The following is a 27997-nucleotide window of genomic DNA, read 5'->3' as shown; positions in this document are numbered from 1 at the left end:
CCCAACGCGCCATCAGGAGAGAAGCCATTTTAATGGGAAGGTAAATGTCCGTGTGTTGCCAGCGAAAGCGGCTAGCAATGCTTTTACTTCCGGGCGACCTGTTAGAGCCACTGCAGCGTGGAGTGGACATCCTGAGGAGACCGCATCTGTGAGAGAGAAGGAAGGAGATGAGACCCCTGCACATCACTACACTGAGCATTATTATGTATGTGTATATATGTGATGTGTGACACCAACACGCACCTTTAGCAGCATATTATGGACATTCTCAAAGATCTCCCTTCCCTTCCCCGCCATCTTGTGCTTCATCAGGAAGGGTGGTTCCTATCTTATCCAACTCCTCAAATAACTACAGAAAATAAACAATTAGAACATTGTCAGTATTATAGTAGTTATATTCTTGTACATAAGGGGCAGTATTATAGTAGTTATATTCTTGTACATAAGCGCAGTATTATAGTAGTTATATTCTTGTACATAGGGAGCAGTATTATAGTAGTTATATTCTTGTACATAGGATCAGTATTATAGTAGTTATATTCTTGTACATAGGGGGCAGTATTATAGTAGTTATATTCTTGTACATAGGGGCAGTATTATAGTAGTTATATTCTTGTACATAGGGGCAGTATTATAGTAGTTATATTCTTGTACATAGGGGGCAGTATTATAGTAGTTATATTCTTGTACATAGGGGCAGTATTATAGTAGTTATATTCTTGTACATAGGGGGCAGTATTATAGTAGTTATATTCTTGTACATAGGAACAGTATTATAGTAGTTATATTCTTGTACATAGGGAGCAGTATTATAGTAGTTATATTCTTGTACATAGGGGGCAGTATTATAGTAGTTATATTCTTGTACATAGGAACAGTATTATAGTAGTTATATTCTTGTACATAGGGAGCAGTATTATAGTAGTTATATTCTTGTACATAGGGGGCAGTATTATAGTAGTTATATTCTTGTACATAGGGGCAGTACTATAGTAGTTATATTCTTGTACATAGGGGGCAGTATTATAGTAATTATATACTTGTACATAGGAGCAGTATTATAGTAGTTATATTCTTGTACTTAGGAGCAGTATTATAGTAGTTATATTCTTGTACATAGGGGCTGTATTATAGTAGATATATTCTTGTACATAGGAGCAGTATTATAGTAGTTATATTCTTGTACATAGGGGGCAGTATTATAGTAGTTATATTCTTGTACATAGGGGGCAGTATTATAGTAGTTATATTCTTGTACATAGGGGGCAGTATTATAGTAGTTATATTCTTGTACATAGGGGCAGTATTATAGTAGTTATATTCTTGTACATAGGGGGCAGTATTATAGTAGTTATATTCTTGTACATAGGGAGCAGTATTATAGTAGTTATATTCTTGTACATAGGAGCAGTATTATAGTAGTTATATTCTTGTACATAGGGGCAGTATTATAGTAGTTATATTCTTGTACATAGGGAGCAGTATTATAGTAGTTATATTCTTGTACATAGGGAGCAGTATTATAGTAGTTATATTCTTGTATATAGGGGCAGTATTATAGTAGTTATATTCTTGTACATAGGGGGCAGTATTATAGTAGTTATATTCTTGTACATAGGGGGCAGTATTATAGTAGTTATATTCTTGTACATAGGGGCAGTATTATAGTAGTTATATTCTTGTACATAGGGGGCAGTATTATAGTAGTTATATTCTTGTACATAGGGGCAGTATTATAGTAGTTATATTCTTGTACATAGGGGAAATATTATAGTAGTTATATTTTTATACATAGGGCCAGTATTATAGTTCTCATAATTCCAGACATTGTTAGACACATACCTGCATATTAAACTGGAAGGCTTTCTTTGCTTCTTCCACCATGTCCTCCTTCGCCTCGGCATTCAGTTCCAGCGTGTTGAGTCGGGCCCTGTAGAGTTGCTTGAACTTATAAGCATTGGTGACATCATCAAACATGTAGAACTGGATCCCTTCCCCGGTGCTGGGCAGGTGCAGGGCCCTCTGTGCCACCTTCTTCAGGATTTGTCCTCCTGACAGATCCCCCATGTACCTGGTATAGGCGTGAGCCACCAACAGCTCTGGCTTGTGAAGACCAAAGTACCGGATCCGGTCTACGTAAGCCTGTGTGGCCTCAAAGCACTGGATCGTATCCTTCCAATCTTCACCGTAGAAGTAGACGAGATCTTTCTGTAGCGCCTCTGCCCTGTGCAGCTCCTGAGGAAAATATATGGGAACAATGGCTGGGTTCTCCTTGTTTCGATCAAGCTCTTCTTCCAGTGCAGAATACGTGTAGTACAGAGCACCCGTGGCGAGCTGTATACAAGATGCAAACAGGGGACTGTGAAGAATTAATAGGCTATCAATCCATCTGTTACTAATACATCCGAGCTAAAACAACCTGATGGAAATATACTATATATACAGTACAGACCAAAAGTTTGGACACACCTTCTCATTTAAGGAAATTTCTGTATTTTCATGACTGTGAAAATTGTACATTCACACTGAAGGCATCAAAACTATGAATTAACACATGTGGAATTATATACTTAACAAAAAAGTGTGAAACAACTGAAAATATGTCTTATATTCTAGGTTCTTCAAAGTAGCCACCTTTTGCTTTGATGACTGCTTTGCACACTCTTGACATTCTCTTGATGAGCTTCAAGAGGTAGTCACCGGAAATGGTCTTCCAACAATCTTGAAGGAGTTCCCAGAGATGCTTAGCACTTGTTGGCCCTTTTGCCTTCACTCTGCGTTCCAGCTCACCCCAAACCATCTCGATTGGGTTCAGGTCTGGTGACTGTGGAGGCCAGGTCATCAGGTGTAGCACCCCATCACTCTCCTTCTTGGTGAAATAGCCCTTACACAGTCTGGAGGTGTGTTTGGGGTCATTGTCCTGTTGAAAAATAAATGATGGTCCAACTAAACGCAAACCGGATGGAATAGCATGCCGCTGCAAGATGCTGTGGTCGCCATGCTGGCTCAGTATGCCTTCAATTTTGAATAAATCCCCAACAGTGTCACCAGCAAAGCACCCCCACACCATCACACCTCCTCCTCCATGCTTCACGGTGGGAACCAGGCATGTAGAGTCCATCCGTTCACCTTTACTGCGTCGCACAAAGACACGGTGGTTGGAACCAAAGATCTCAAATTTAGACTCATCAGACCAAAGCACAGATTTCCACTGGTCTAATGTCCATTCCTTGTGTTCTTTAGCCCAAACAAGTCTCTTCTGCTTGTTGCCTGTCCTTAGCAGTGGTTTCCTAGCAGCTATTTTACCATGAAGGCCTGCTGTACAAAGTCTCCTCTTAACAGTTGTTGTAGAGATGTATCTACTGCTAGAACTCTGTGTGGCATTGACCTGGTCTCTAATCTGAGCTGCTGTTAACCTGCGATTTCTAAGGCTGGTGACTTGGATAAACTTATCCTCAGAAGCAGAGGTGACTCTTGGTCCTCCTTTCCTGGGGCGGTCCTCATGTGAGCCAGTTTCTTTGTAACGCTTGATGGTTTTTGCAACTGCACTTGGGGACACTTTCAAAGTTTTCCCAATTTTTCGCACTGACTGACCTTCATTTCTTAAAGTAATGATGGCCACTCGTTTTTCTTTACTTAGCTGCTTTTTTCTTGCCATGATACAAATTCTAACAGTCTATTCAGTAGGACTATCAGCTGTGTATCCACCTGACTTCTGTACAACACAACTGATGGTCCCAACCCCATTTATAAGGCAAGAAATCCCACTTATTAAACCTGACAGGGCACACCTGTGAAGTGAAAACCGTTTCCGGTGACTACCTCTTGAAGCTCATCAAGAGAATGCCAAGAGTATGCAAAGCAGTCATCAAAGCAAAAGGTGGCTACTTTGAAGAACCTAGAATATAAGACATATTTTCAGTTGTTTCACACTTTTTTTGTTAAGTATATAATTCCACATGTGGTAATTCATAGTTTTGATGCCTTCAGTGTGAATGTACAATTTTCAAGGTCATGAAAATACAGAAAAATCTTTAAATGAGAAGGTGGGTCCAAACTTTTGGTCTGTACTGTATATGTATATATACAGTTGAAACCAGAAGTTTACATACACTATATGAAAAGACACATATGCATGCTTTTCTCAATATCTGACATGAAATCAGAATAAACTTTACCATACACAGACATATACGTATACAAACACATACACACAGTGGTAGTCTACACACCCTTTTGATTGAGGGGGGGGGGCAAATAAAAATAAGAAAACTAAAATAATGTGCTTGCATAAGTGTGAACACGCTCTTAGAATTAGGATGTGCTCAGAATTAGCTAATCACATTTACCTTCATGTTACATAGTGCGCAACCGCCATAATTTACAGCGATTCTGATTAACCCCAGAGAAAGTTTCGCTGTTCTAGGAGGATTTTTCTGACATTTTCTTAGTTGCATTTTACAGCAAAAGCCATTGTCCATAAACAGCTGACAACACAGCAAAGGGATCTCATTGCTGTAAGATATCAGTCAGGAGAAAGGGACAAGAACATTTCCAAGACATTAAATCTATCATAGTCACTGTAAAAACGTCAGTAAGAACTGTCTTACATTTGGCCAAACAGTGACATTACTGAGAACTGGTCATCCCTCAAAAATTCATGAAAGTACAAGAAGAAAATTTGTTCGGGAGGCTGCCAAAAGTCTGACAGCAACATTAAAGGAGCTGAAGGAATTTTTGGCAACTACTGGTTGAGTATTGCATGTGCCTACAATCTCCCAAATGCTTCATACAGTCATGGCCGAAAGTGTTAGCACCCCTGAAATTGTTCCAGAAAATGAAGTACCGTATATTTCCGATTATAAGACGCACTTTTTCCCCCCAAATTTGGGAGGACATTGGGGGTGCGTCTAATAATTCGAAAGTAGCTTACCAGGGGGTCGGCAGCTGTGGAACCAGGTTAGAAGAGTCAGGGTCGCTGCTCCAGGAGGCCAGAGCGATGCTGTGGGCCCCGGCTGGTAGGAGGAGGCGTCCATGTGGTGCGAGGCTGTGGGTCCTGGGCTCTCCTAAGATCTCGGGCTCCTCCGCCACCGACCGCCTGGCAACCTACCGCAAAATGGGACTATAAGGTGCACCACCATTTTATTTAAAAAATAAATACTTATTTTCCTCCCCAAAATTTGGGGTGCGTCTTATGGTCCGGTGCATCTTATAGTCCGCAAAATATGGTATTTCTCCCAGATTATTGCAATTACACGTCTTGTTAAACACGTTTTTTTCCTTTGTGTGTATTGGAACAACACAAAAAAAAGAAAAAAAGGCAAATTGGACATAATTTCGCACAAAACCCCAAAAATGGGCCGGACAAAATTGTTGGCACCCTCAAATTAATATTTGGTTGCACACCCTTTGGAATAAATAACTGCAATCAATCGCTTCCTATAACCGTCAACAAGCTTCTTACACCTCTCAACTAGAATTTTGGACCAGTTTTCTTTTGCAAACTGCTCCAGGTCTCTCATGTTTGAAGGCTCCTTCTCCCAATAGGAATTGTAAGATCACTCCAGAGGTGATCAATGGGATTTTGATCCGGACCCACTGCTGCCACCTCAGAACTCTCCAGCGCTATGTTTCCATCCATTTCAGGGTGCTTCTTGAAGAATGTTTGGGGTCATTGTCCTGCTGGAGGTCCCATGACCTAGGACTCAAACCCAGCTTTCTGACACTGGGCGCTACATTGCGACCCAAAATCCTTTGATAATCGTCAGATTTCATTATGCCTTGCACACCGCCAAGGCATCCAGTGCCAGAGGCAGCGAAACAACCCCAAAATATCTTTGAATTTCCACCATATTTGACTTTAAGTACTGTGTTATTTTCTTAGTAGGCCTCATTCCGTTTTCAGTAAACAGTAGAATGATGTGCTTCACCAAAAAGCTCTATCTTGGTCTCATCTGTCCACAAGACATTTTCCCAGAAGGATTTTGGCTTACTCATGTACATTTTAGCAAACTGCAGTCTATCTTTTATATGTCTCTGTGTCAGCAGTGGGGACCTCCGGGGTCTCCTGCCATAGAGTTCAATTTCATTCAAATGTGGACGGATAGTCCGCACTGACACTGATACACCCTGACCCTGCAGGACGGCTTGAATTTCTTTGAAATTTGACTGGGGCTTATCCACCAGCCAGACTACCCTGCGTTGCAACATTTCATCATTTTTTTCTCTGCAGCCCACATCCAGGGATATTGGCTACAGTGCCATGGGTTGTAAACTTCTTGCACACCGTGGACAAAGGAACATCAAGATCTCTGGAGATGGATTTGTAACCTTGAGATTCTTGATATTGTTCAACAAGTTTGGTTCTCAAGTCCTCCGACAGTTCTCTTCTCCTCTTTCTGTTCTCCATGCTTAGTGTGGCACACAATGCAAAGATTGAATCTTCTCCCCTTTTTATCTGCTTTCAGGTGTGATTTTTATATTTCTCACACCTGTTACTTGCCACAGGTGAGTTTGAACGAGCATCACATGCTTAAAACAAAGTTGTTTACCCACAATTTTGGAAAGGTACCAACAATTTTGTCTGGCCCATTTTTAAGGTTTAGTGTGAAATTATGTCCAATTTACATTTTTTTTCTCTGTTATTTTTGTGTTGTTCCAATACACACAAAGGAAATAAACATGGGTGTAACAAAACATGTGTAATTGCAATATTTTTCTGGGACAAATACTTTATTTTCTGGAACAATTTCAAGGGTGCCAACACTTTCGGCAATGACTGTATGTCCAGCCAGTGGGTTATGGTACTTTTCTTACAATTAAAAACATCTGAGCCCAGCTATGTTTTGCCAACACCTACATCAAGTCTGTCAAAGTATGAAAACATATTATGTCTGAGAACTTTTTGGCCATAGTATACAATACACACAGTGCAACATGGTGGAGGTAGCATTGTGCTTTGGGGCATTTTTTTGGCAGCTGGAACTGGTGCTTAAGTTGAGATGAGGGGAATTATGAACAGTTCCAAATATCAGCGAATTTTGCATCAAAACCTTCAGGGCTCTGTTAAAAAGCTGAAGATGAATTTCACCTTTCAGTTTGATTCTAAATGGATTTGTAAGACGTATAGGGGATATTAAAGGTGGGTAAAGTTCTGAAATTAGTTTTCTCGGTAGGTTTTGTTTGACATGAACAAAAAAACTGGTGTTTTAAATAGGGGTGTGTAGACTTTTAATATGCACTTTACACATACACTGACGAGCAAAGGGGTAACAAGGTTTTGAACTTTTGGCTTTCAGGCTTCATATCTCACCATCCACTTCTGCTTTGAACGTGAGACAACCATCATTTTATAGACAATCATCTTGGCTATCTCATACATAAATCTGACTTGTAACTATTTAGCATATGATTAGTTATGCCGATTCTTGTCATGTCAGTTACTGTTTTGCTCCTGGTGGTTCCTGTATACTACAAATTACAACCTATTCTCACATTTCCTAATAGCTCAGTGTGTTATTAAGTTGATTCCCAAGCGAAAGGTCACTGATTTGAATCGAGGAGCAGCCACGAAGAAGATTTCCCAAGAAAAGATAAACAGCATCATTCAGCTCATCGATAGTGGTCTCTTGGCCAAGAAAATTACCAAACTGCATCATGTGAGCGCCATGACAGCTGGAAGAATACAAAATGAAGACCTTCCATCCATTCAAAAGCCAAGAGGTGGACGTCCAGGCAAAATATCGGAGTCAACAAGACTGCTCATCTCAAGGTCTATCAGTTTTGGGGCGACAAACGCGGTAGTGGAGGAGGCTCATATGCTTCGTAATAGTGAGATCACAGACGTCCATGCAAGCACTCTGCGACGCACGTTACACAAGTCTGGAATGGTGGCCAGAAAAAAGGTGAAGAAGCCTTGACTTCAATATCGTCATAAGAAGCGTCGGCTCGAGTTTGTATAAAAATACAAAAAGTGGACAGTAGAAGATTGGAAATGGGTTATTTGGAGCGATAAGACAAAAGTCAACGGACAGGCTCTGATCAGTGCAAATGGGTCTGGAAGAAACAAGGGAAAAGGGGGCTAACGGATCGAGAAATTCTTGGAACTGTCCAGTTCTGTGGAGGAGGCCTGATGAAATGGGGTTGTTTCACAGCCAAAGACATTGGATACTTGTTATGCACACGCCCGGACTGACTGGCGTGTGCGGGTGTTGTGGTTCCACTGGACCATGGACCGGAGAGTGCCTGGAGGGGCGTGACTAAGTATCTGGCCGATCCGACCAAGGTGGCACGACGGCATACGACGCCAGTGCACCAGGGAGAAACCGGGCAGAGGGACCAGGTGCTACTCCAGGTCAAACTCCGGACACGGGGGTTGACCCACACTGGGAATACTGGAACAGGCAGGTTAGGCTGGCACAGACTGGTGGATGTAAGCAAACACAGCAGGTATGCAGATGGGTGGATACAGGCGAGTATGCAGGCAGGGATGTACTGGCCGAAAGGACGGGCTGGAGCACAGAGAGGTTAAGACCCAGTACAGACTGGGTCACAGAACCGCAGATGCGGTAGACAACCACAGCAGAGAGGGAACGCCCGAAGCGGTGGGCAAGAACAGAGCAGGACGGGGCTGCAGGAGCAGCGAGCACAAGCAGGGCAGGACAGGACTGCCGGAGCAGCGGGCAGAAGCAGGGCAGGGCGGAAACCGCAGAAGCAGTAAGCAAGATAAGAGCAGAGCAGAAACCGCAGGAGCGGCAAGCAAGGCAAGAGCAGAGTGAAAACCGCAAGAGCGGCAAGCTAAGCAGGAGCAGAGCGGACACCGCAGAGCGGTAAACAAGGCAGGAGCAGAGCAGAAACCGCAAGAGCGGCAAGCTAAGCAGGAGCAGAGCGGACACCGCAGAGCGGTAAACAAGGCAGGAGCAGAGTAGAAACCGCAAGAGCGGCAAGCTAAGCAGGAGCAGAGCGGACACCGCAGAGCGGTAAACAAGGCAGGAGCAGAGCAGAAACCGCAAGAGCGGCAAGCTAAGCAGGAGCAGAGCGGACACCGCAGAGCGGTAAACAAGGCAGGAGCAGAGCAGAAACCGCAAGAGCGGCAAGCTAAGCAGGAGCAGAGCGGACACCGCAGAGCGGTAAACAAGGCAGGAGCAGAGCAGAAACCGCAAGAGCGGCAAGCTAAGCAGGAGCAGAGCGGACACCGCAGAGCGGTAAACAAGGCAGGAGCAGAGCAGAAACCGCAAGAGCGGCAAGCTAAGCAGGAGCAGAGCGGACACCGCAGAGCGGTAAACAAGGCAGGAGCAGAGCAGAAACCGCAAGAGCGGCAAGCTAAGCAGGAGCAGAGCGGACACCGCAGAGCGGTAAGCAAGGCAAGGGGATAGGACTCTGTTCACAAAGAACAGACGGAGAAGGAAAGGCAGAACCAGAAGCACGCACAGTACTTACATAGAAGTAGCGAGCGTACACTAAATTCACAACAGAGGTACAGAGACGACGAGAAGGAATTTAGGAGCGGGTTCAGACTCTGCAGAAAGACGCAGAAAACAGACATAGAGGGAAAAGGGAGACAAGGTTAAAGTAGAAACGAGGCACAGACAACAGGGAACCGAGGAACGGGAACAGAGACAGCAAGGCAGGAACACAAACAGGACTCTGTTCAGACGGGAACAGATACCGCAAGGCAGGAACACGAACAGGACTCTGTTCAGACGGGAACAGATACCGCAAGACAGGGACACAAACAGGACTCTGTTCAGACGGGAACAGATACCGCAAGGCAGAGACACAAACAGGACTCTGTTCAGACGGGAACAGATACCGCAAGACAGGGACACAAACAGGACTCTGTTCAGACGGGAACAGATACCGCAAGGCAGAGACACAAACAGGACTCTGTTCAGACGGGAACAGATACCGCAAGGCACAGATAGGCAGATCTAGGAATACGGCCCCTAGAAGGCGAAAGAACAGGCAAGAAGCGTGTTCACAAGAACAGACCACAGTTCAGACACAGAACTGGAAAACAGGCAGGAAAGCAGGATAGGACCTGGCATGTCAGAGACAAAAAAGCCAACTGACAAGAAACAATGCTCAGGCGCCATCTTGAGGAAGAAGGTGGTATAAATACCCAAAGATGGACAGCAATAGGCTGAAGGTGCAACAGGGGCGTGTCCGCAGCAGGTACAAGAAACAGGAAGTTCAGCGGGCGTCGCCCTATGCAGCCAAAGTGGAGCAGAGCAGAGCACAAGGAAAGAAGCCAGACCAGGAAGCTGGGCGGGAGATGAAGTTTGCGATCTTGCATGATGAGAGATGGAACACCATGCAAGAACGCCGCCAGGTATGCTACAATACTTGACCAGGATCGATGGTGGTCTCAATGCTGACCTAGATGTCAGTATCCTACAAGATGAGATACTTCGTACACTCAAGTATTATGGGTATGAAAAGGACGACATTGTACTCCAGCAGGACAACGAGCCAAAACATAGGTCGAGATTGGCGAAGAAATGGTTCCATGACAATGAAGTAGAGGTGCTGGATTGGTCCCCACAGTCCCAAGATCTCTACCCAATCAAACACTTGTCGGTAGAGTGGAAGAAAGAGCTGTATACATACCCAAGTGAGGCGACCAGTATGAACCAACTTTGGGAATATGTAGAATGGACCTGGAAGCAGATTTCGGTCGAGACATGTTTGAATCTGTTTGCAGCGGATCATTCAGGATACTCTCAAAGCGTGTTGACAACAGAACAAAGCTTTAATTAGCTATAAACAGGTACAGATATGATAGGCTTTGTGGAATCAGGAATAGACATATCTTAAGTGTCTCAGTGCAGCATCAGTAGGCTGCTTCTCCTCTCATGCACAGACACAGGAAACTGAACACAGGCACATGGACTTTTCTGTGTGTGAGCCTCTGGGAGTTTTTTTTTTTTAAACTTTATAGACAATACACAAACCTAGCAATAGAACATTTACATACACAGGAATGGAGTTGTTGCACTAAACATATTCCAACACCCCCACTCAACAACTACTTATCCTGTTAGTCCCATTGCGGTTCTGAAGTCCTCAAACTTGGCTCTTGGCAATGGTTTTGTCATACCATCAGCTAACATCTTGTCAGACTCGCAAGAAACAAACTCTAGTACACCACGTTCTACTAAGTCACGTAAGTGGTAATGTTTAACGTCGATGTGTTTAGTCTTTGCACTAATCTTCTCACTGCTGGCAAGTTTAATACATCCTTGGTTGTCCTCATAGATAACTGTTGGCTGAGCTAGTGGCTTGCCGAAATCTTCCAAAAGTTGTTTCAACCAAATAACTTCTTGACTTGCAAAAGCAGCTGACACATATTCTGCTTCTGTAGAAGACAATGCGACTGACACTTGTTTTCTGCTGGACCAAGAAATTTAATTTTCTCCTAACTTGAACAAGTAACCACTTGTTGATTTCCGATCACTTGTATCTCCAGTCCAATCTGCATCCACATAACCTCTGAGAGTGAGATCTCCTGATGCAGATATCTTAAGATTTAGCCTTTGAGTTTCCTTAAGATATTGTAGAATTCTCTTAGTTGCGTTCCAGTCTCTTTGGCGTGGCTTGCTTACACGTCGGCAGAGAATTCCAACTGCGGATGTAATATCTGGACGAGTTGTGGTTGCTATATACAAAAGCGCCCCCGCTGCTTGTCTGTAACTCTCATTGGTGGGTAGCAGATCTTCTTCTCCTTCCAACTTTAAGTAGGATGGATCCATTGGTGTTGACGCACCTTTGGCTTCTGACAGTCCAAATTGGTTCAGGAAGTGTTCTGACCATATAAGAAAGGCGTTTAGCTGGGATACCTTTGTTTGGTCTTTCTGATCTCATGACTGGAGGTTGACTTGGTTCTTCTGTTTCTTTCTTGCTGGCTTCAGAGCTTATCTAGACTTCAGTGTTTTCTTTTTCAGTGTCTGGCTTTGGTGATTGAGATTCTTGTTCTTATTTCTTGGTTTGAATGACTGGCGTAACTTCATGGAATTTGAGCGAAACTGAGTTCTCATCAATCACTACGTCTCTGCTGATTGTTACTGTGTTGGTATCTGGGTGCAAGATTCTGTATCCCTTTTGAGTTTCGCTATAGCCCACCAGGACTCCTTGCTTTGCATCTGATTCCCACTTGGAATATTTTTCTTTGGGAACATACACAAACGTTTTGCTTCCAAATATCCTTAGGTGCTTCAGGTTAGGCTTCTCACAGTTCCATAGCTCATGGAGTTTTATTTGTGGCTTTACCTGGAAGTCTGTTTTGAAGATAGCAAGCTGTCGTGATGGCTTCTCTCCATTATGTTGTAGGTAGATTCGCATCAAACAACATACTTCTTCCACTTTCACAGAGAGTGCAGTTCTTTCTCTCTGCAATGCCATTCTGTTCTGGGTTGTATGGGATGGTAGTCTGGAACACGATTCCATTCTTTTTCAAAATGGTTTGCACCTTACCACTTGTATATTCAGTCCCATTATCTGCACGTAGGGCTTTTGGCATTCTTCCAAATTTGTTAAATACTACAGCAAGATATTCTTCAAGTTTCTGTGGAGTTTCATCCTTACTGTGAAGTAGGTAGGCGACTGTATATCTGGAGTAGTCATCAATAAATGTGAGAAAATATCTCTCCTTGCTTGGAGTTTGAACACTCATTGGACTGCAAACATCTGTGTGTATCAAATCCAGTGGCTGTGCAGATCTAGTGGTGCTTACTTTAGGAAAGGATTTTCTGGACATTTTCTGGGTCTCTGTGCCCAAGACGTCTGTGCCATATATGGATACAGTTCTTATGCAGATCTTGTCTAGCACTGTACACTCTTTCTTTACATTTTAGCTGATAAAGTTCATTTTGGAATTTTCCTTCTGCAAGAGTGTGACCCTTCTTTGATATAATGCAGCTGTTGCCTTTAAAAGTGTAACATCCCTGGCGGCGTGCTTGCATGGCTTACCACCTCCCACCATGCAAGACCGCAATCTTACCTATCAGGCCAGGCTGCACACTTTGCTCCAGTACCTGCTGTTTGTATGTCTATTGTCTGCTGGCTTAGGGCGGCGGCGCTGTTGCTTCCTGATTCTTAAAGCTACAGTGTGCGCAGTCCTAATGCGTCCCCAGCCTATTGCTGTGAGTCACTGGACACTTAAACCCCCTCCACCCAGTAGGAGGGGCCTGAGCAACACTTTCATTCAGTTTGTTCTGTGCAACTGAGTTGCCAGGTCCTGTCCTGTATCTTGTCTGTTTCCGCCCCTGGGGGCTGTATACCCAGGCCTGCTACCTGTATCTGTGACTTCTAGTCTGTCTCCGCCACCCTGGGGGCTGAGTTCCCAGGCTTGTTCCTGTATCTAATTCCTGGTTCAGTTTCTGTCTGAACTGTGTCCTAGCCCGTTACCTGTTTTTCTCTATGTTTGTACCTTTCGCTTTTCCTGCAGTATCTGAACCTGCACCTAACTCCAACTTGTTGTCTCTGTACTTCTGTTTGTGAGTTTTGTGTCCACTCGCTACTTCATTGCAAGTACCTTGTGTATGTTAGAACCTTGCTCTTAGGTTTTTTCCTTTGCTGGTCACATGACCTTGTTGGCCTATTTAATCCTGCTCCGCCCTTCTGGCTTTGCTGGACTTCATTGTATAACTACTTTCTAGCTAGCCTGTGCTCTGTATCTAACTCTGTTAGTTTGCTTGGTCTACGGACCTCTATGTTCTATATATTTTGTTTGTTCGTCTGTCTGCTACTATTTCTGTTAGGAGGTGTCCCATTTTCCTCCCAGTCCTTAGTACTTGTAGGGATTCCTTCCCCACAACTATAGGTCTCCGTACAGACTAGCTTAGGACTTTAGCAGGTCTGATCGCAGGATCAGGTTCCCTGTTACATCGTAGGGATTCAGCTGAGTTCTATCGTAGGGACAGATCTCCTCTCTTTCCTTAGCTCTGGTAGCAGAACATAACAGTAAGTCCAGCCTGCAAATTCTTTAAGGAAAGATTTTTCTGTTCCATCATGGTGTCGGTTCAGGATTTGGCTCATCGCCTGCAGGGACTCTCTCTGGAGGTGGCCGAGCTCCGTCAGCACGTGAGTAACTGTCCTGGAGCACATTTCTTGGAGCCTAAGGTATGTTTGCCGGATTTATTTTTTGGTGAACACCGAGAATTTTTTTCATTTAAAAATGCTTGCTTATTGTATTTTCGTTTGAGACCCAAGTCCTCTGGGGATGAATCCCAGCGCATAGGGTTCATAATGTCACTTTTGCGCAAAGAGCCTCAGGAGTGGGCCTTTTCTTTGCAACCTAGTGATACATGCTTCAGATCAGTGGATAGTTTTTTTTCTGCTTTGGGACTATTATATGATGATCCTGACCGTGTCGCATCAGCTGAGACTGAGTTGAGACGTTTGAAACAGGGATCAGGTAATGTGGAAAAATATTGTACTCATTTCCGTCGTTGGTCTACTCAAACAGGGTGGAACAATTCTGCTCTGAAAAGTCTATTTCTTGCTGGGCTCAATGAAAGGGTTAAAGACCTGCTAATTGCTTATCCTACACCTGAAGATTTGCAACAGGCTATGCAATTAGCTATACGGGTGGATAGGAGACTGCGTGCAAGGGTTAATGAGAGCAAATCCTCTGCTATGTCAGTTTCTGGTTATGAGAATGTGTGTACTAACAGTGGTGAACCGATGGAGATTGGATCGGTGGCACCTCGCTCTCAAGAAAAAGACCGTAGATTTTCTGAAGGCTTGTGTTTCTATTGCGGAAAATCTGGTCATTTGATTAAAGGCTGTGAGCTTCGTATGAAGAAAGAAAAAAAAATGGTCAGTCATGCCCGTATTGCCTGTTTAAATTCCAAGGGTGTATTTTTAGCTGCTTCCACGATTGCTCAGGAAAAATTAATGGAATTTCGGGTGTTTGTTGATTGTGGGTCTACTCTGAATGTAATTGATGGGGGATTCTTGGAAAGACTCAATTTAAAACCCGAACCTTTATCATCCCCCATTGCTGTGGTTTCTGTGGATGGTTCCCCTTTGAAGAATATTACTCTCAAGGTCTGTGAATTTCCTCTCACTATTAATGGTGTTCACCATGAGAAATTGGATTTGGTAGTTTTGAATAACTTGCCTTCTCCAGTAATATTGGGATTGCCCTGGTTAAAATTTCACAATCCTGTACTGGATTGGTCTACCAGTGAAATTAAATCCTGGAGCCATAAATGTTATGACAAGTGTTGTAACGGGCGTATTGCAGCTTTGGATAGGGGAGAATTGCCTGTTCCTATTCAGGATTTTTGGAGAGTTTTTTCTGAGAAGGAATCGCAGGTTTTGCCTCCCCATAGAGACTATGATTGTTCTATTGAATTTGTCCCTGGAGCGACTCTTCCTAAAAGTCGTTTATTTAACCTTACTATTCCTGAGAGGAAGGCTTTGGAGGAATACATACAGACAAGTTTGGCCGCCGGTCACATTAGGCCCTCTAAGTCTCCTGTGGCGGTTGGATTTTTTTTTGTAAAAAAAAAGGACGGCGGTTTACGTCCTTGTCTGGATTTTCGTGAGATTAACAAAATTACTGTACGCAATCCTTACCCACTGCCATTGATTCCTGATCTGTTTAACCAGTTAATGGGGGCCAAGTGGTTCTCTAAAATTGACCTTAAGGGGGCATACAATCTGTTGCGCATGAAGGAGGGTGACGAATGGAAGACTGCTTTTAACACTCCTGTGGGTCATTTTGAGAATCTGGTTATGCCTTTTGGTCTTACTAATGCTCCTGCATTTTTTCAGAATCTTATTAATGACATCCTTAGACCTTTGATCGGCAAAAATGTGGTTGTGTATTTGGATGACATTTTGATTTATTCGCCGGATCTGGAGTCTCATTGGCGGAGCGTACGTGAGGTATTACAGTTATTAATGGACAATTCGCTTTTTGCTAAGCTGGAGAAATGTGAGTTCGCTGTACAGAGAATTAGTTTTTTGGGTTACATTATCTCCAGCGAAGGTTTTGAGATGGACCCGGTTAAAGTTCAAGCTGTACAGGAATGGCCTAGGCCTATTGGTTTGAAATCGATACAGAGGTTTTTAGGTTTCGCCAATTATTACAGAAAATTCATAAAAAAATTTTCTAGTATTGTCAAACCTCTGACCGATCTCACCAGGAAAGGTGCTGATGCGGTTCAGTGGTCTTCTGAGGCCATTGAAGCTTTTGTGTATCTCAAGGAGAGGTTCACCTCTGCTCCCATCCTTATGCAGCCTGATGTGACTAAGCCGTTTTTGGTTGAGGTTGATGCTTCCTCTGTGGGGGTTGGCGCAGTATTGTCTCAGGATAACGGGGATGGATTACATCCCTGTGCCTTTTTTTCAAAAAAATTTTCGGAGACTGAACTGAATTACGATATTGGTAATCGGGAATTATTGCCTATTAAACTCGCATTTGAACACTGGCGCCACTTCTTGGAAGGTGCGGAATTTCCCGTTCAGGTTCTTACGGATCATAAAAATCTGATATATCTTGATGCTGCCAAGCGCCTGAATGCCCGTCAGGCTAGGTGGGCACTGTTTTTCTCGCGGTTTAATTTCTCCGTTACTTACATCCCTGGTACTAAGAATGTTAAGGCGGATGGCTTGTCTCGCAGTTTTTCTCCCATAGTCGGTGCTGAGAAAGAGGAGAACATTTTACAAGAAGGTGTTGTGATAGCTGCTTTGGACTCCGTTTTGGAAGATGAGATTCTTAAAGCACAGGAGAATGCCCCATCTAACACTCCTCATGGGAGGTTGTTTGTGCCTGGGACCTTTAGGAGAGATTTGTTTGTTGAGTGTCACGAATCTCGGTTGGCAGGTCATCCCGGAATCTCTGAGACCAAGAGACTGGTGGGTCGCAGTTTTTGGTGGCCTGGATGGCAGAAGGAAGTCATTAAGTGGGTGCGTCAATGTACTATATGTGCTAGATCTAAGTCCTCACATACTCCTGCTGCGGGGTTGCTTTGTCCTTTGGAGGTTCCCAGTGCTCCTTGGACACATTTGGCTATGGACTTTATAACTGACCTTCCCCCCTCTGAGGGTTTTACTGTCATCTGGGTGGTCGTGGACCGTTTTAGCAAGATGTGTCACTTGGTTCCCTTCGTCAAACTGCCCTGCGCTAAAACTCTCGCTAAGGCCTTTGTCAAGGAAATTGTCAGACTTCATGGCGTTCCTACTGACATTGTTTCTGATAGGGGTCCTCAGTTCGTGGCTCGTTTTTGGCGTGCCTTTTGTGACAGGTTGGGAGTTCATTTGTCGTTCTCGTCCGGATATCATCCTGAATCTAATGGCCAGACAGAAAGGAAAAACCAGGATGTTGAGCAGTTCTTGCGTTGTTTTGTGGCAGACAATCAAGAGGGGTGGTCTGAGTTTCTGCCACTTGCTGAATTTGCTCTGAACAATCATACATCTTCTTCTGCTGGTTGTTCGCCTTTTTTTTGTTGTTCTGGGAGACATCCGTCGTTTGGGTCGTTCTCCAAGTTAGGATCTGCCGTGCCTGAGGAGGAGAATTTTTCCGGTGATTTGGAGAGAGTTTGGACGGATGTGCGTGGTAATCTTCAGGAGGCCAACAGAAAATCTAAAGACTACTTTGATAGGAAACGACAGGAGGTTTTGTTCGCTGTTGGTGACATGGTTTGGTTGTCCTCTAGGAATCTGCGGTTGAGGATTCCTTCTAAGAAATTGGGTCCCAAGTTTGTAGGGCCCTTTAAGGTGCTTCAGGTTGTCAACCAATCTGCTGTTAGGTTGGAGGTTCCTACCTCCTGGAGAATTAATCCGGTATTTCATGTCTCTCTGTTAAAAAAAGCTGTTGTGTCGGATGGTGACGCCTCTGCCTCTGTTACTCCGGTGGTGGAGGACGGGGAATATGAAATTTCTCGCATCCTTAACTCTAGACGGTATAGAGGTAGTTTGCAGTATCTTGTGGCCTGGAAAGGTTTCGGACCCGAGGATAACTCTTGGGTGAGGTCAGATGATGTTTCCGCGTCCAGACTTATCAGAGCGTTTCACAGGAGATTTCCTGATAAGCCTGGTCCTAGGGGATCCGGAGGATCCTCTTAGAAGGGGGGGTACTGTTAGAACCTTGCTCTTAGGTTTTTTCCTTTGCTGGTCACATGACCTTGTTGGCCTATTTAATCCTGCTCCGCCCTTCTGGCTTTGCTGGACTTCATTGTATAACTACTTTCTAGCTAGCCTGTGCTCTGTATCTAACTCTGTTAGTTTGCTTGGTCTACGGACCTCTATGTTCTATATATTTTGTTTGTTCGTCTGTCTGCTACTATTTCTGTTAGGAGGTGTCCCATTTTCCTCCCAGTCCTTAGTACTTGTAGGGATTCCTTCCCCACAACTATAGGTCTCCGTACAGACTAGCTTAGGACTTTAGCAGGTCTGATCGCAGGATCAGGTTCCCTGTTACATCGTAGGGATTCAGCTGAGTTCTATCGTAGGGACAGATCTCTTCTCTTTCCTTAGCTCTGGTAGCAGAACATAACAGTGTGTATCTGGTTCTGCTCGTTCGGTTTCCCTTCCTCCGCATCTAACTCCTGTGTTCCAGCTATCTTCTTGTGTTTTCCAGTCTGTTCCATGTGAACAGAGCCCTGTCCTATCTACCGCATCTGCGGGTTTTGCTCTGCTCTGCTTGTCTACCGCTTCTGCGGGTTTTGCTCTGCTCTGCTAGTCTACCGCACCTGCGGGTTTTGCTCTGCTCTGCTAGTCTACCGCACCTGCGGGTTTTGCTCTGCTCGTCTACCGCACCTGCGGTTTTGCTCTGCTCTGCTTTTCGACCGCACCTGCGGTTTTGCTCTGCTCTGCTTCTTTACCGCACCTGCGGGCTTTGCTCTGCTCTGCCTGTCTACCGCACCTGCGGGTTTTGCTCTGCTTGTCTACCGCATCTGCGGGTTTTGCTCTGCTCTGCTTGTCTACCGCACCTGCAGGTTTTGCTCTGCTCTGCTTGTCTACCGCATCTGCGGGTTTTGCTCTGCTCTGCTTGTGTACCGCACCTGCGGGTTTTGCTCTGCTCTGCTAGTCTACCGCATCTGCGGGTTTTGCTTTGCTCTGCTTGTCTACCGCATCTGCGAGTTTTGCTCTGCTCTGCTTGTCTACCGCACCTGCAGGTTTTGCTCTGCTCTGCTTGTCTACCGCATCTGCGGGTTTTGCTCTGCTCTGCTTGTCTACCGCACCTGCGGCTCTGTTCCTGTGTCCCAGTCTGTACTGGGCCCTATCCTGCCTGCGTTCCTACCTGCCAGTACCCACCTGTCTGCATGCCAGCCGTGCCTGCCAGTACCCACCTGTCTGCATGCCAGCCGTGCCTGCCAGTGCCCCCCTGTCTGCATACCAGCCGTGCCTGCCAATACCCATCTGTCTGCATACCAGCTGTGCCTGCCAATATCCACCTGTCTGTATGCCAGCCTAACCTGCCTGTTCCTGCATTCCCCGGTGTGGGTCAACAGCTGTGACCGGGGTCTGACCTGTAGTAGCACCTGGTCCTTCTGCTCGGTTCCTCCCTGGTTCACGGAGTCGACTGAGCCGCCGTGTGACCTTGGTCAGACCGAGTTGATACTTAGTTACACCCCTCCAGGCACTCCTCGGTTCATGGTACAGTGGGATCACTAATCATGCTCACGCCAGTCAGTCCGGGCGTGTGTGTAACAAAAAGTAACTACATTCCCTTTTTGCATAAGCTTCTTTACTGACAGAAGATTGCTTTCAAGACTGGGAACATAGAGAACATCCTTTACTGGGATCTTTCTGCTTTGTGCTGAGGAAACTGGACAGTGGAGGTAGCGGTCTTCTACTCCTTCTGAAGTTTTATATTGACCATTAGCTAAGATTACCTTTTCTGACTTGCTTTCATCAAGGTCAGTGAAGAAATCCTTGTTATTCGTCATATGGCTGCTAGCACCAGAGTCTATACACCACATATGCTTTGCAGATGAGCCTGTACTGGTATTAAATGCAGTTTCAACACATGCAGACTTTTCCTCTACAGCTGTTTTCACCTTTTGATCACTTTTCTGTTTTTTAAGCTGACTCATTCTTGCTTTCCAAATTCTGCAGTCTGCTTTAAGGTGGCCGGGCTTTCTACAGACAAAACATTCACGAGTTTCCCTTAGATTGCTCTTATTTTTAGGAAAGTCATGTGTCTTTAATGCTGTTTCTGCTCTAGATTCATTACTGCTGCTTACATTGTGTGTTTTTCACTTGAATTCATCTACAAGCTTGCCTTTGACATATTCTACTGTGAGCTCATCATCTGCCCGTGCATCTAATGCAGTGACAAGTGTGTCATAACTTTCTGGAAGACCACTTAATAGTAGTGCAGCAATATGAAAGTCTTTAATTTCTTCTCCAATGCCCCTGAGATGCTCCACAATCTCTAGGGTGTTTCTTATATAGTCCTGCATATGCTGCCCATCACTTAGCTTAGACTGATACAGTTTTCTCATGAGATAAAGCTTATTGCTGAGATTTGATCTTTCATGCACTTTCTGTAATTCATCCCACATCTCTTTTGCAGTTGCATATTTTCATATATGCACAATCTGATCATCATCTACACTGAGGGAGATAGTGCTTTGTGCTTTCTGATCCTTCTCTAGCCAATCATCTGGTAATGGATGAGACACTTGTTCCTGCGTATATCTCCACATACCTTTGACGCGCCCCCTGGGCCTGTGCTGTGCAGGGGGATACCCGGAGCCGGATCGCTGGGGGTTGTAGTCCTCCGTGGCGGTGACCCGGTCCGTGCCCAGGGCGGTCAAACCAGTGGCAGTCTATTGGTATTGTAATTGTCCGACTACGCCACCCGTGGATTGCGGTCAGTGGGGACCGCCGCTGCGCTGCCGACCGCTGAGGCTGATGTTGTTTGCGCAGCCGAGTATGGGATAACTCCCCACGGGAGAAGTATTGCCTCAGGGCAGCTAATGTGGATGATGGGAGTGATGGTGTGAGTGTCCCAGTACTGATGGTGCTGGTGCGGCGATGAAACACAGAGACTTGTAATTGCAGTTTCCAAAGCTTTACTCACGGTTGTTATTCTGGTCACTTGTGCACATGAGGGACCGCCTGAGCCGTGCTGCGTTCACCAGGCAAGGGACTCGACCAACTCCCAGGCAATTCCAGAGCGTGGCACAGGGCTCCCTTCCTTTCCTTTCTCTGGCCGTCCCCACCAGTGACCCACCTTTGTCCAGCTTCCTCGGGCCTTCTCTGGGCACGCTGATCTCTGCGTCCCTGACCCTACGTGGTATGCCTTCCTGGTGGATGTAGTGAGGGGTCGCACCAAGATGTGGTAACAACCTCCGGTCTTTGGCTGAGGAATCTGTTGCCTCCACCAATTTGGGTTCCGGTACCCTGTTCTGCCAACCCTTCACCCTGTATCTCCTGGGCATATGGGGTTCCTTCTGTCTTCGTGTCTCTGTGCCTTTCTGTGTGTTCCTTGCTTCCCTTCTCCTTTCCTTTCCGTTCCTTCTCCTCTCTCTTTCTGCTGTTTCTGGCCTCCACTCTAGGCCTGCCTCTGGAGCTGGGCCCAGACTGAGCCACAGCTCCCTGTCAGCCCTCTCTGGCTGAGCTCCTCTCTGAACTGAACTGCCTTCTGTCCTAAGATGGTGCCCACCTTATATACCTCCTTCTAACACCCGAGCCCAGGTGACAAGCAACCAATGGGCTCCTGCCTATGCCCAGAGACCCCCCCCTATCTGCTCCTACACCATTGGGTGTACTTTCCCCTCCCCACTCCAGTCAGGGACAGATGCTGTCGTGCCTGCACTTCTATCTTGTGGGAGCACCGTTGAGCTGTCCCTCGGAAATGGGGTGTGTGTGGTGCATGCAGCTACTGAGTCCTGGTCCACACTCCATCCTTACCCGGGAGTGGAATACCACACCTCTGGTTTGAGGTGCAATACCCCTGTAGCAGCCGAGCCCTCGGGGTGCTACACCTTCTCTTATGAGCAGCATTTTCACCTTAAATTTCCAAGATTGATAATTCTGATTGGTGAGACTTTGCACTGAGAACTTGCAGTGATCCCTGTTTGTGGACATCTTCTCTGTTGCTCTGTGCTGCTTTTCCTTTGGGCTTCTGTTGCTGTATTACTCTTCTATGTCACGCTGGGGTTCTGTGTCACACTGGAGTTCTGTGTCACGCTGGAGTTCTGTGTCACGCTGGAGTTCTGTGTCACGCTGGGCCCATAACCTGTTGGCAGCGGATCATTCAGGATACTCTCAAAGCGTGTTGACAACAGAACAAAGCTTTAATTAGCTATAAACAGGTACAGGTATGATAGGCTTTGTGGAATCAGGAAAACACATATCTTAAGTGTCTCAGTGCAGCATCAGAAGGCTGCTTCTCCTCTCATGCACAGACACAGGAAACTGAACATAGTCACATGGTCTTTTCTAAGTGTGAGCCTCTGGGAGTTTTTTTTTTTTTAACTTTATAGACACTACACAAGCCTAGCAATAGAACATTTACATACACAGGAATGGAGTTGTTGCACTAAACATATTCCAACAGAATCAGATCAAGAGCAAGAAGGATTCTGGCAGTGTTGAAAGCCAAAGGTGGATTTACAAAATAATAAAAAATTAAAATTTAGATTTTAAGAAGCAAACCAGTAACAATGCAGTGACATGACAAGAATCTGCATAACTAATCATATGCTAAATAGTTGCAGGTCATATTTATGTATGAGATAGCCAAGATGATTGTCTATAAAATCATGGTCGTCTCACGTTCAAAGCAGAAGTGGATGGTGAGATATGGAGCCGGAAAGTCAAAAGTTCAAAACATTGTTACCCCTTTGTCAGCGTACCGTATATACACCAGTCATGGAACATGATATATGGCACCAGGCGGGTTATATAAAGAGTTGTCCTGGCACTGGGTCACCCACCTTAAATAATTCTCTCTTGATCCGACCCTTGAGAAAATCCTTCATGAAATTGGTATTTTGCGCCGCGTCATGAGATGCCATAATTCCTTCCTTGAGAAGCTCGGACAGATCTGTAGGCCTTGAGAAAACAGTGAGAAGACCTGGTCAGACAAGATGGCTGGCATCGTATATTACTAAGAGGATGATCGTTCTCATTTAAAGGAAATCTCAGCAAAAAGGGAAGCGACTAAAATTTGCAAAAAATTGAGTAACGATGAATCGGATTGTGAGTTACTGACTGCCCTTACAGCCGGGTGCATACTGCCCTTACAGCCTAGTGCACACTGCCCTTACAGCCGGGTGCATACTGCCCTTACAGCCGGGTGCATACTGCCCTTACAGCCTAGTGCACACTGCCCTTACAGCCGGGTGCATACTGCCCTTACAGCCTAGTGCACACTGCCCTTACAGCCGGGTGCATACTGCCCTTACAGCCTAGTGCACACTGCCCTTACAGCCGGGTGCACATTGCCCTTACAGCCGGGTGCATACTGCCCTTACAGCCGGGTGCATACTGCCCTTACAGCTGGGTGCACACTGCCCTTACAGCCGGGTGCACACTGCCCTTACAGCCGGGTGCATACTGCCCTTACAGCCGGGTGCATACTGCCCTTACAGCCAGGTGCACACTGCCCTTACAGCCGGGTGCACACTGACCTTACAGCCTGGTGCATATTGCCCGTACAACCCGGTGAATACTGTCCGTACAGTCCAGTGCACGCTGCCCATACGGCCTGATGCACACTGCCCGTACAGCCTGGTGTATACTATCCTTACAGCTGGGTCAATACTGCCCTTACAGCCTGGAGCATACTGCCCTTACAGCCTGGAGCATACTGCCCTTACAGCCGGGTGCATACTGCCCTTACAGCCTGGAGCATACTGCCCTTACAGCCTGGAACATACTGCCCTTACAGCCGGGTGCATACTGCCCTTACAGCCGGGTGCACACTGACCTTACAGCCTGGAACATACTGCCCTTACAGCCGGGTGCATACTGCCCTTACAGCCTGGTCCCCTGTAGAAAGGGCAGAATTGGCTCCTGAGGACCATCGTCATCCGGCTTCCACCTCATCACCTTGCAAATCAGCCAAGCAGACTGAGCCCCAAGTGATGCAGCAGTCACTTTTGCTTTTTGATCACTCTGCTGGCTGGGGTTCTGTGGGCCATCTATCTGGCCCTGCCCCAGAAGTGGAAGAGACTGAATGCACTGATGGAGGATGAGTACGTGGGAGGGCTTGTGCCCACGGTCTGTGGACCACCGCAGCACATCTCAGGGGATAACAAAACACCAGTACCAACACCTGCGGCTTTCTGCAGTGTGTAGACCGGCAAGGAGGGCAGGGGTGAGGACTGGGTGGAAGATGATGAGGGGGATGATGAGGTCCTAGACCCTACATGGAACAAAGGCCATCCGTGTGACGTGCGCAGTTTGGAGGAAGAAGAGGTGGTCACAATGCCCCAGCAGTACAGCAAAAGAGGCAGCAGGGTGCAAAAGCACAGTGGCCGGCTACTAGCCAGTACCTCAGCTGCTACTGGCCACCGCACCGATGAAATGAGCACAACAAAGCCAGCTCAAAAGTGGTCTGTGGCTTGGAAAGGTCCATGGATATTGGCCCTTTCCTAGCCTAATAAGACCAGCTCACAGCTGTCTGCTTTCCTTTGGCTGGTTATTATTAATAGGTGGGACCCTACATCATTTTTTTATTTATTTAATAAGTAAAGTACACATGCAAGGCACTGCGCTACTCCTCCACTTGGACCTCTGCCTCCTGTTTCAAGATTATTATTTTTTATAATTTTTTATTCTGTTATTTTAAGAAATTTCCATATCCACATTTGTTTGTAAGGCAATTGTCTGCTCTTATCTCCATTTTGCTTCCTTTTGCAGCCCCCTAGCCCTTACTACGACATTTTACAGTACCAAAGTTCAGGTCCCCATTGACTTCTATGGTGTTCGGGGGGTCAAGTTCTTGTAACCAACCCAAACGTTGGACAAAGTTCGGCAGAACCTGACAAACCCGAACATCCACGAGTCCACTCATCCCTAAATATGAGCCCTCGCATAGCATCTCTATATACAATATGAGCCCCCACACATCCTCCTATATACTGCATCAACCCCCAGACAGCCTCTGATATACAGCATGTGAACTACATAGCCTCTTATTACCTTTAGTATTTTATGTCTAACAAATGTCAAAATAAGAAAAAAAAATGGATAAAAAAAGGCGTCATGAATAAAACCAGCGCAAACAATATACAGATAGAGAAAAGTAGTAACGAAAAATTCTCCAACTTTCTAGACTCCTTTTTTTCTTGCTGCTGGTGAATGGGACCAGTCTTGTTTCCCATCCTGAGCGGAGGGGCTGAGACTTTGCTATTACTATATCCCATCCTCTGGGTTCTGGACTGATACATATGAGCTGCACTGATACATTGTAACAAACTGTTAAGATAGGAGAGAAATTTGTGTGATTGATGTCCTCGGGGCACATGAAAGTGAACGCAAGCAAAAGACAGAATGTTTCATGTAATGACGCAAGATGTACCGGGACATGTACAGGTGGACTGTTACACAATCCAAGCTCCAACACTGCCTATAACCGGAGGGTTATCATCACAGCGAAGAATTAGAAGACCAGCGATCCCCTCCATATCCCCGACATATTACAATGCAGGATAGAGCGGGGCATAAGAGCTGACCATCTAAGCCGACATGGTGGATGCAGCTTGCTAAATAACACGTAATCCAGTACATCGCGGCAGAATATGTCACCGCCATATAACGTGCACAGATCCCCCTCTCACCTCAGCGGCTGGTGGTCCTCCTCTCTGGACGCAGCTCCATAAATCCTGCTCTCTTCCTGTGCGGAGGACATGGCATCTGTGTTCCGTGAGAGGATAAAAAAGTCACAGTCCTGTGTTAATAACGAAAGAGACCGAAGTTGTTGAGGCAAAAGATCATGATGCTTGGAGGATCCAGAAGCCCAGACCCTCCTGTGCAGGCAGCTGGACCCCTGCTGGGTCCCTACGTCACCCTATAACTGCCATCTACTTTGTGACTAAGTTGCCCTCTTACACTTACCAGAGGTTGGTACACAGGAACCGCGGTATGATATGGAGAAGCAGCAGGTGACAACGCTCGACTAAAGGCTGGGAGCTCAATAATTTTGCAGGGAAGGATGTGCAAGGACAGGCTTAAATTGAGTGTTCAAGTTGGAATCAGAGTGAAGCCAATCAGTAAAACACAAGGTGGAGCCAGACAGAGGGAACAGGTACTGGTAGATAAAACAGCCAGGAGCTGTCCATAGAGCTGAGTAGCTCAGAGGGAAGAGATGCTGCCTGATGCACAGGAATCGCTACGTTTTATTCCTGACAGTAGTCTCCTCTTTCCAGGATGTCCTCAGGACACCTCAGGGGCTGGTTTCTCTTTATGCCTCTAATGAAAAGATTTTATAAGCCTGGGGGCATAGGCGGATTATAATGATGACGATCTGGGCTACCGCCCGGGACCCCGAACCTCCAGGGGGCCCGGGGCTCCAGGGTGTCTATGGCCAGATTGTCCTCATTATATGTGCGGCGCCGCGGCACATACCGGCAGACAGTGGCGGGGGGGGGGCCCCCGGACCACTCCCCCAGCAGCGGCGCGCGGCCGCTGCTTCTTCTTCGGCCCGGCCAGCACTGCAGCAGTTAACTAACCTGTGCTGGCCCGGCCGCGTCACTGCTAGGAGACATGGCCCTGTGCGCATTTACCTTGGTGGCAAAAAGTTAAATTTTGGTCTCCTCTGACCACAGCACCTTCCTCCATACATTTTGGGAGTCTCCCACATGTCTTTTGGCAAACTCAAAACGGCACACAGAAATGGCAGAACAATTACTTGTCAATTCTTCTGGAAGATATTCATGATGTATGATATAGCTAACATCCTTTCACACAGATAGTGTTCTGCTTACCACTAACCTTGGGTATAATCCAGGTTAAGGGATGTCTAGGGAATTTCCTGGAATTGATATGTGGGAGAATAGGGATAATGTTCCTTGTGGACAGATTTAGGACAAGCATGATAATTGTAGGCTCTGTCAGCCAACTCTTAGATTTCTATACAGGTCAATCTTGTGATTTTGAGAAAAACAAAATGAGCTGAATAGAACAAAAACTCAGAGTAAATAGATTTCTTAAAGGCAATGTTGGTACTGAACCATTATTTGAACAAGCCTTCACATTTTTGTGTGTAAGTAAAGTCTTTTTTCTGCCCACTCTTCCATAAAGGCCACCTCTATGGAGTGTACGGCTTATTGTGGTCGTATGGACAGATACTCCAGTCTCTGCTTGGGAACTCTGCAGCTCCTTCAGGGTCACATTTGGTCTCTGTGCTGCCTCTCTGATTAATGCCCTCCATGCCCGGGCTGAGAGTTTTGGTGGACAGCCCTCTCTAGGCAGGTTTGTTGTGGTACCATGTTCTTTCCATTTGATGATAATGGATTTGATGCTGCTCCGTGAGAATCATCAGAGATTGGGTTATTTTTTTTTAACCCAACACGGACTTGTACTTCTCAGCAACTATGTCCCTGACTTGTTTGGAGATCTCCTTGGTCTTCATGGTGTTGTTTGGTTAGTGGTGCCTCTTGTTAATGGTGTTGCAGCCTCTGTGGCCTTTCAGAAAAGGTAAAGTGTATATACTGACAGACTATGTGACATTAGATTGCACACAGGGGGATGTCTTGTCACTAAGCATGTGACTTATGAAGGGAATTGCTCGCACCAGAAATTTTTAGGAGCTTCATAGCAAAGGGTGTGAATACATATGCACATGCCAATTTTTAGTTATCTGATCCCATAAATGTAATTTATGCCTATATTTTTCTCACTTCATCAACTTAGACTATTTAGTGCTCATGTATCACACACAAATCGGATTACAATGTAAAAAAAAATAGGTAAAAAGCCAAGGAGAGGGAATACTTTCGCAAGCCACTGTAGGTTAATTTGTGCAGAAATCCAAAAAAAATTTTGACCCAGTTTAGAAGGTGGTACGTGAGTGATTTTTAGTAGA

At 45.6% G+C, this 27997-nt stretch overlaps 1 protein-coding gene across 2 annotated transcripts; it reads right to left on the bottom strand.

The window, feature by feature from the left end:
* Positions 1-238: 238 nt before the first annotated feature.
* LOC141162464 (heme oxygenase 2-like) lies at positions 239-26222 on the bottom strand. Of its 2 annotated transcripts, none has more exons than XM_073648605.1 (5): positions 26029-26222; positions 25752-25827; positions 22902-23019; positions 1843-2235; positions 239-349 (listed from the first exon to the last, which is right to left on the bottom strand). In XM_073648605.1, the coding sequence occupies exons 2-5, from the start codon at positions 25820-25822 to the stop codon at positions 269-271; spliced, it is 663 nt and encodes a 220-aa protein (XP_073504706.1). In that variant the 5' UTR covers positions 25823-25827; positions 26029-26222; the 3' UTR covers positions 239-268. The 2 variants fall into 2 exon arrangements, with proteins under 2 accessions (XP_073504706.1, XP_073504705.1); XM_073648604.1 differs by having other exon boundaries at positions 1843-2334; positions 26029-26213.
* Between the last annotated feature and the right edge of the window lie 1775 nt (positions 26223-27997).

This window comes from Phyllobates terribilis, unplaced genomic scaffold, assembly GCF_046119375.1.
Source record: "Phyllobates terribilis strain yellow unplaced genomic scaffold, ASM4611937v1 Scaffold_9__5_contigs__length_417890890, whole genome shotgun sequence".
In the NCBI taxonomy this organism is placed as follows: Eukaryota; Metazoa; Chordata; class Amphibia; order Anura; family Dendrobatidae; genus Phyllobates; species Phyllobates terribilis.
Note: the sequence above shows the minus strand (reverse complement) of the source record. Positions and strands in the feature narration are given on the sequence as shown.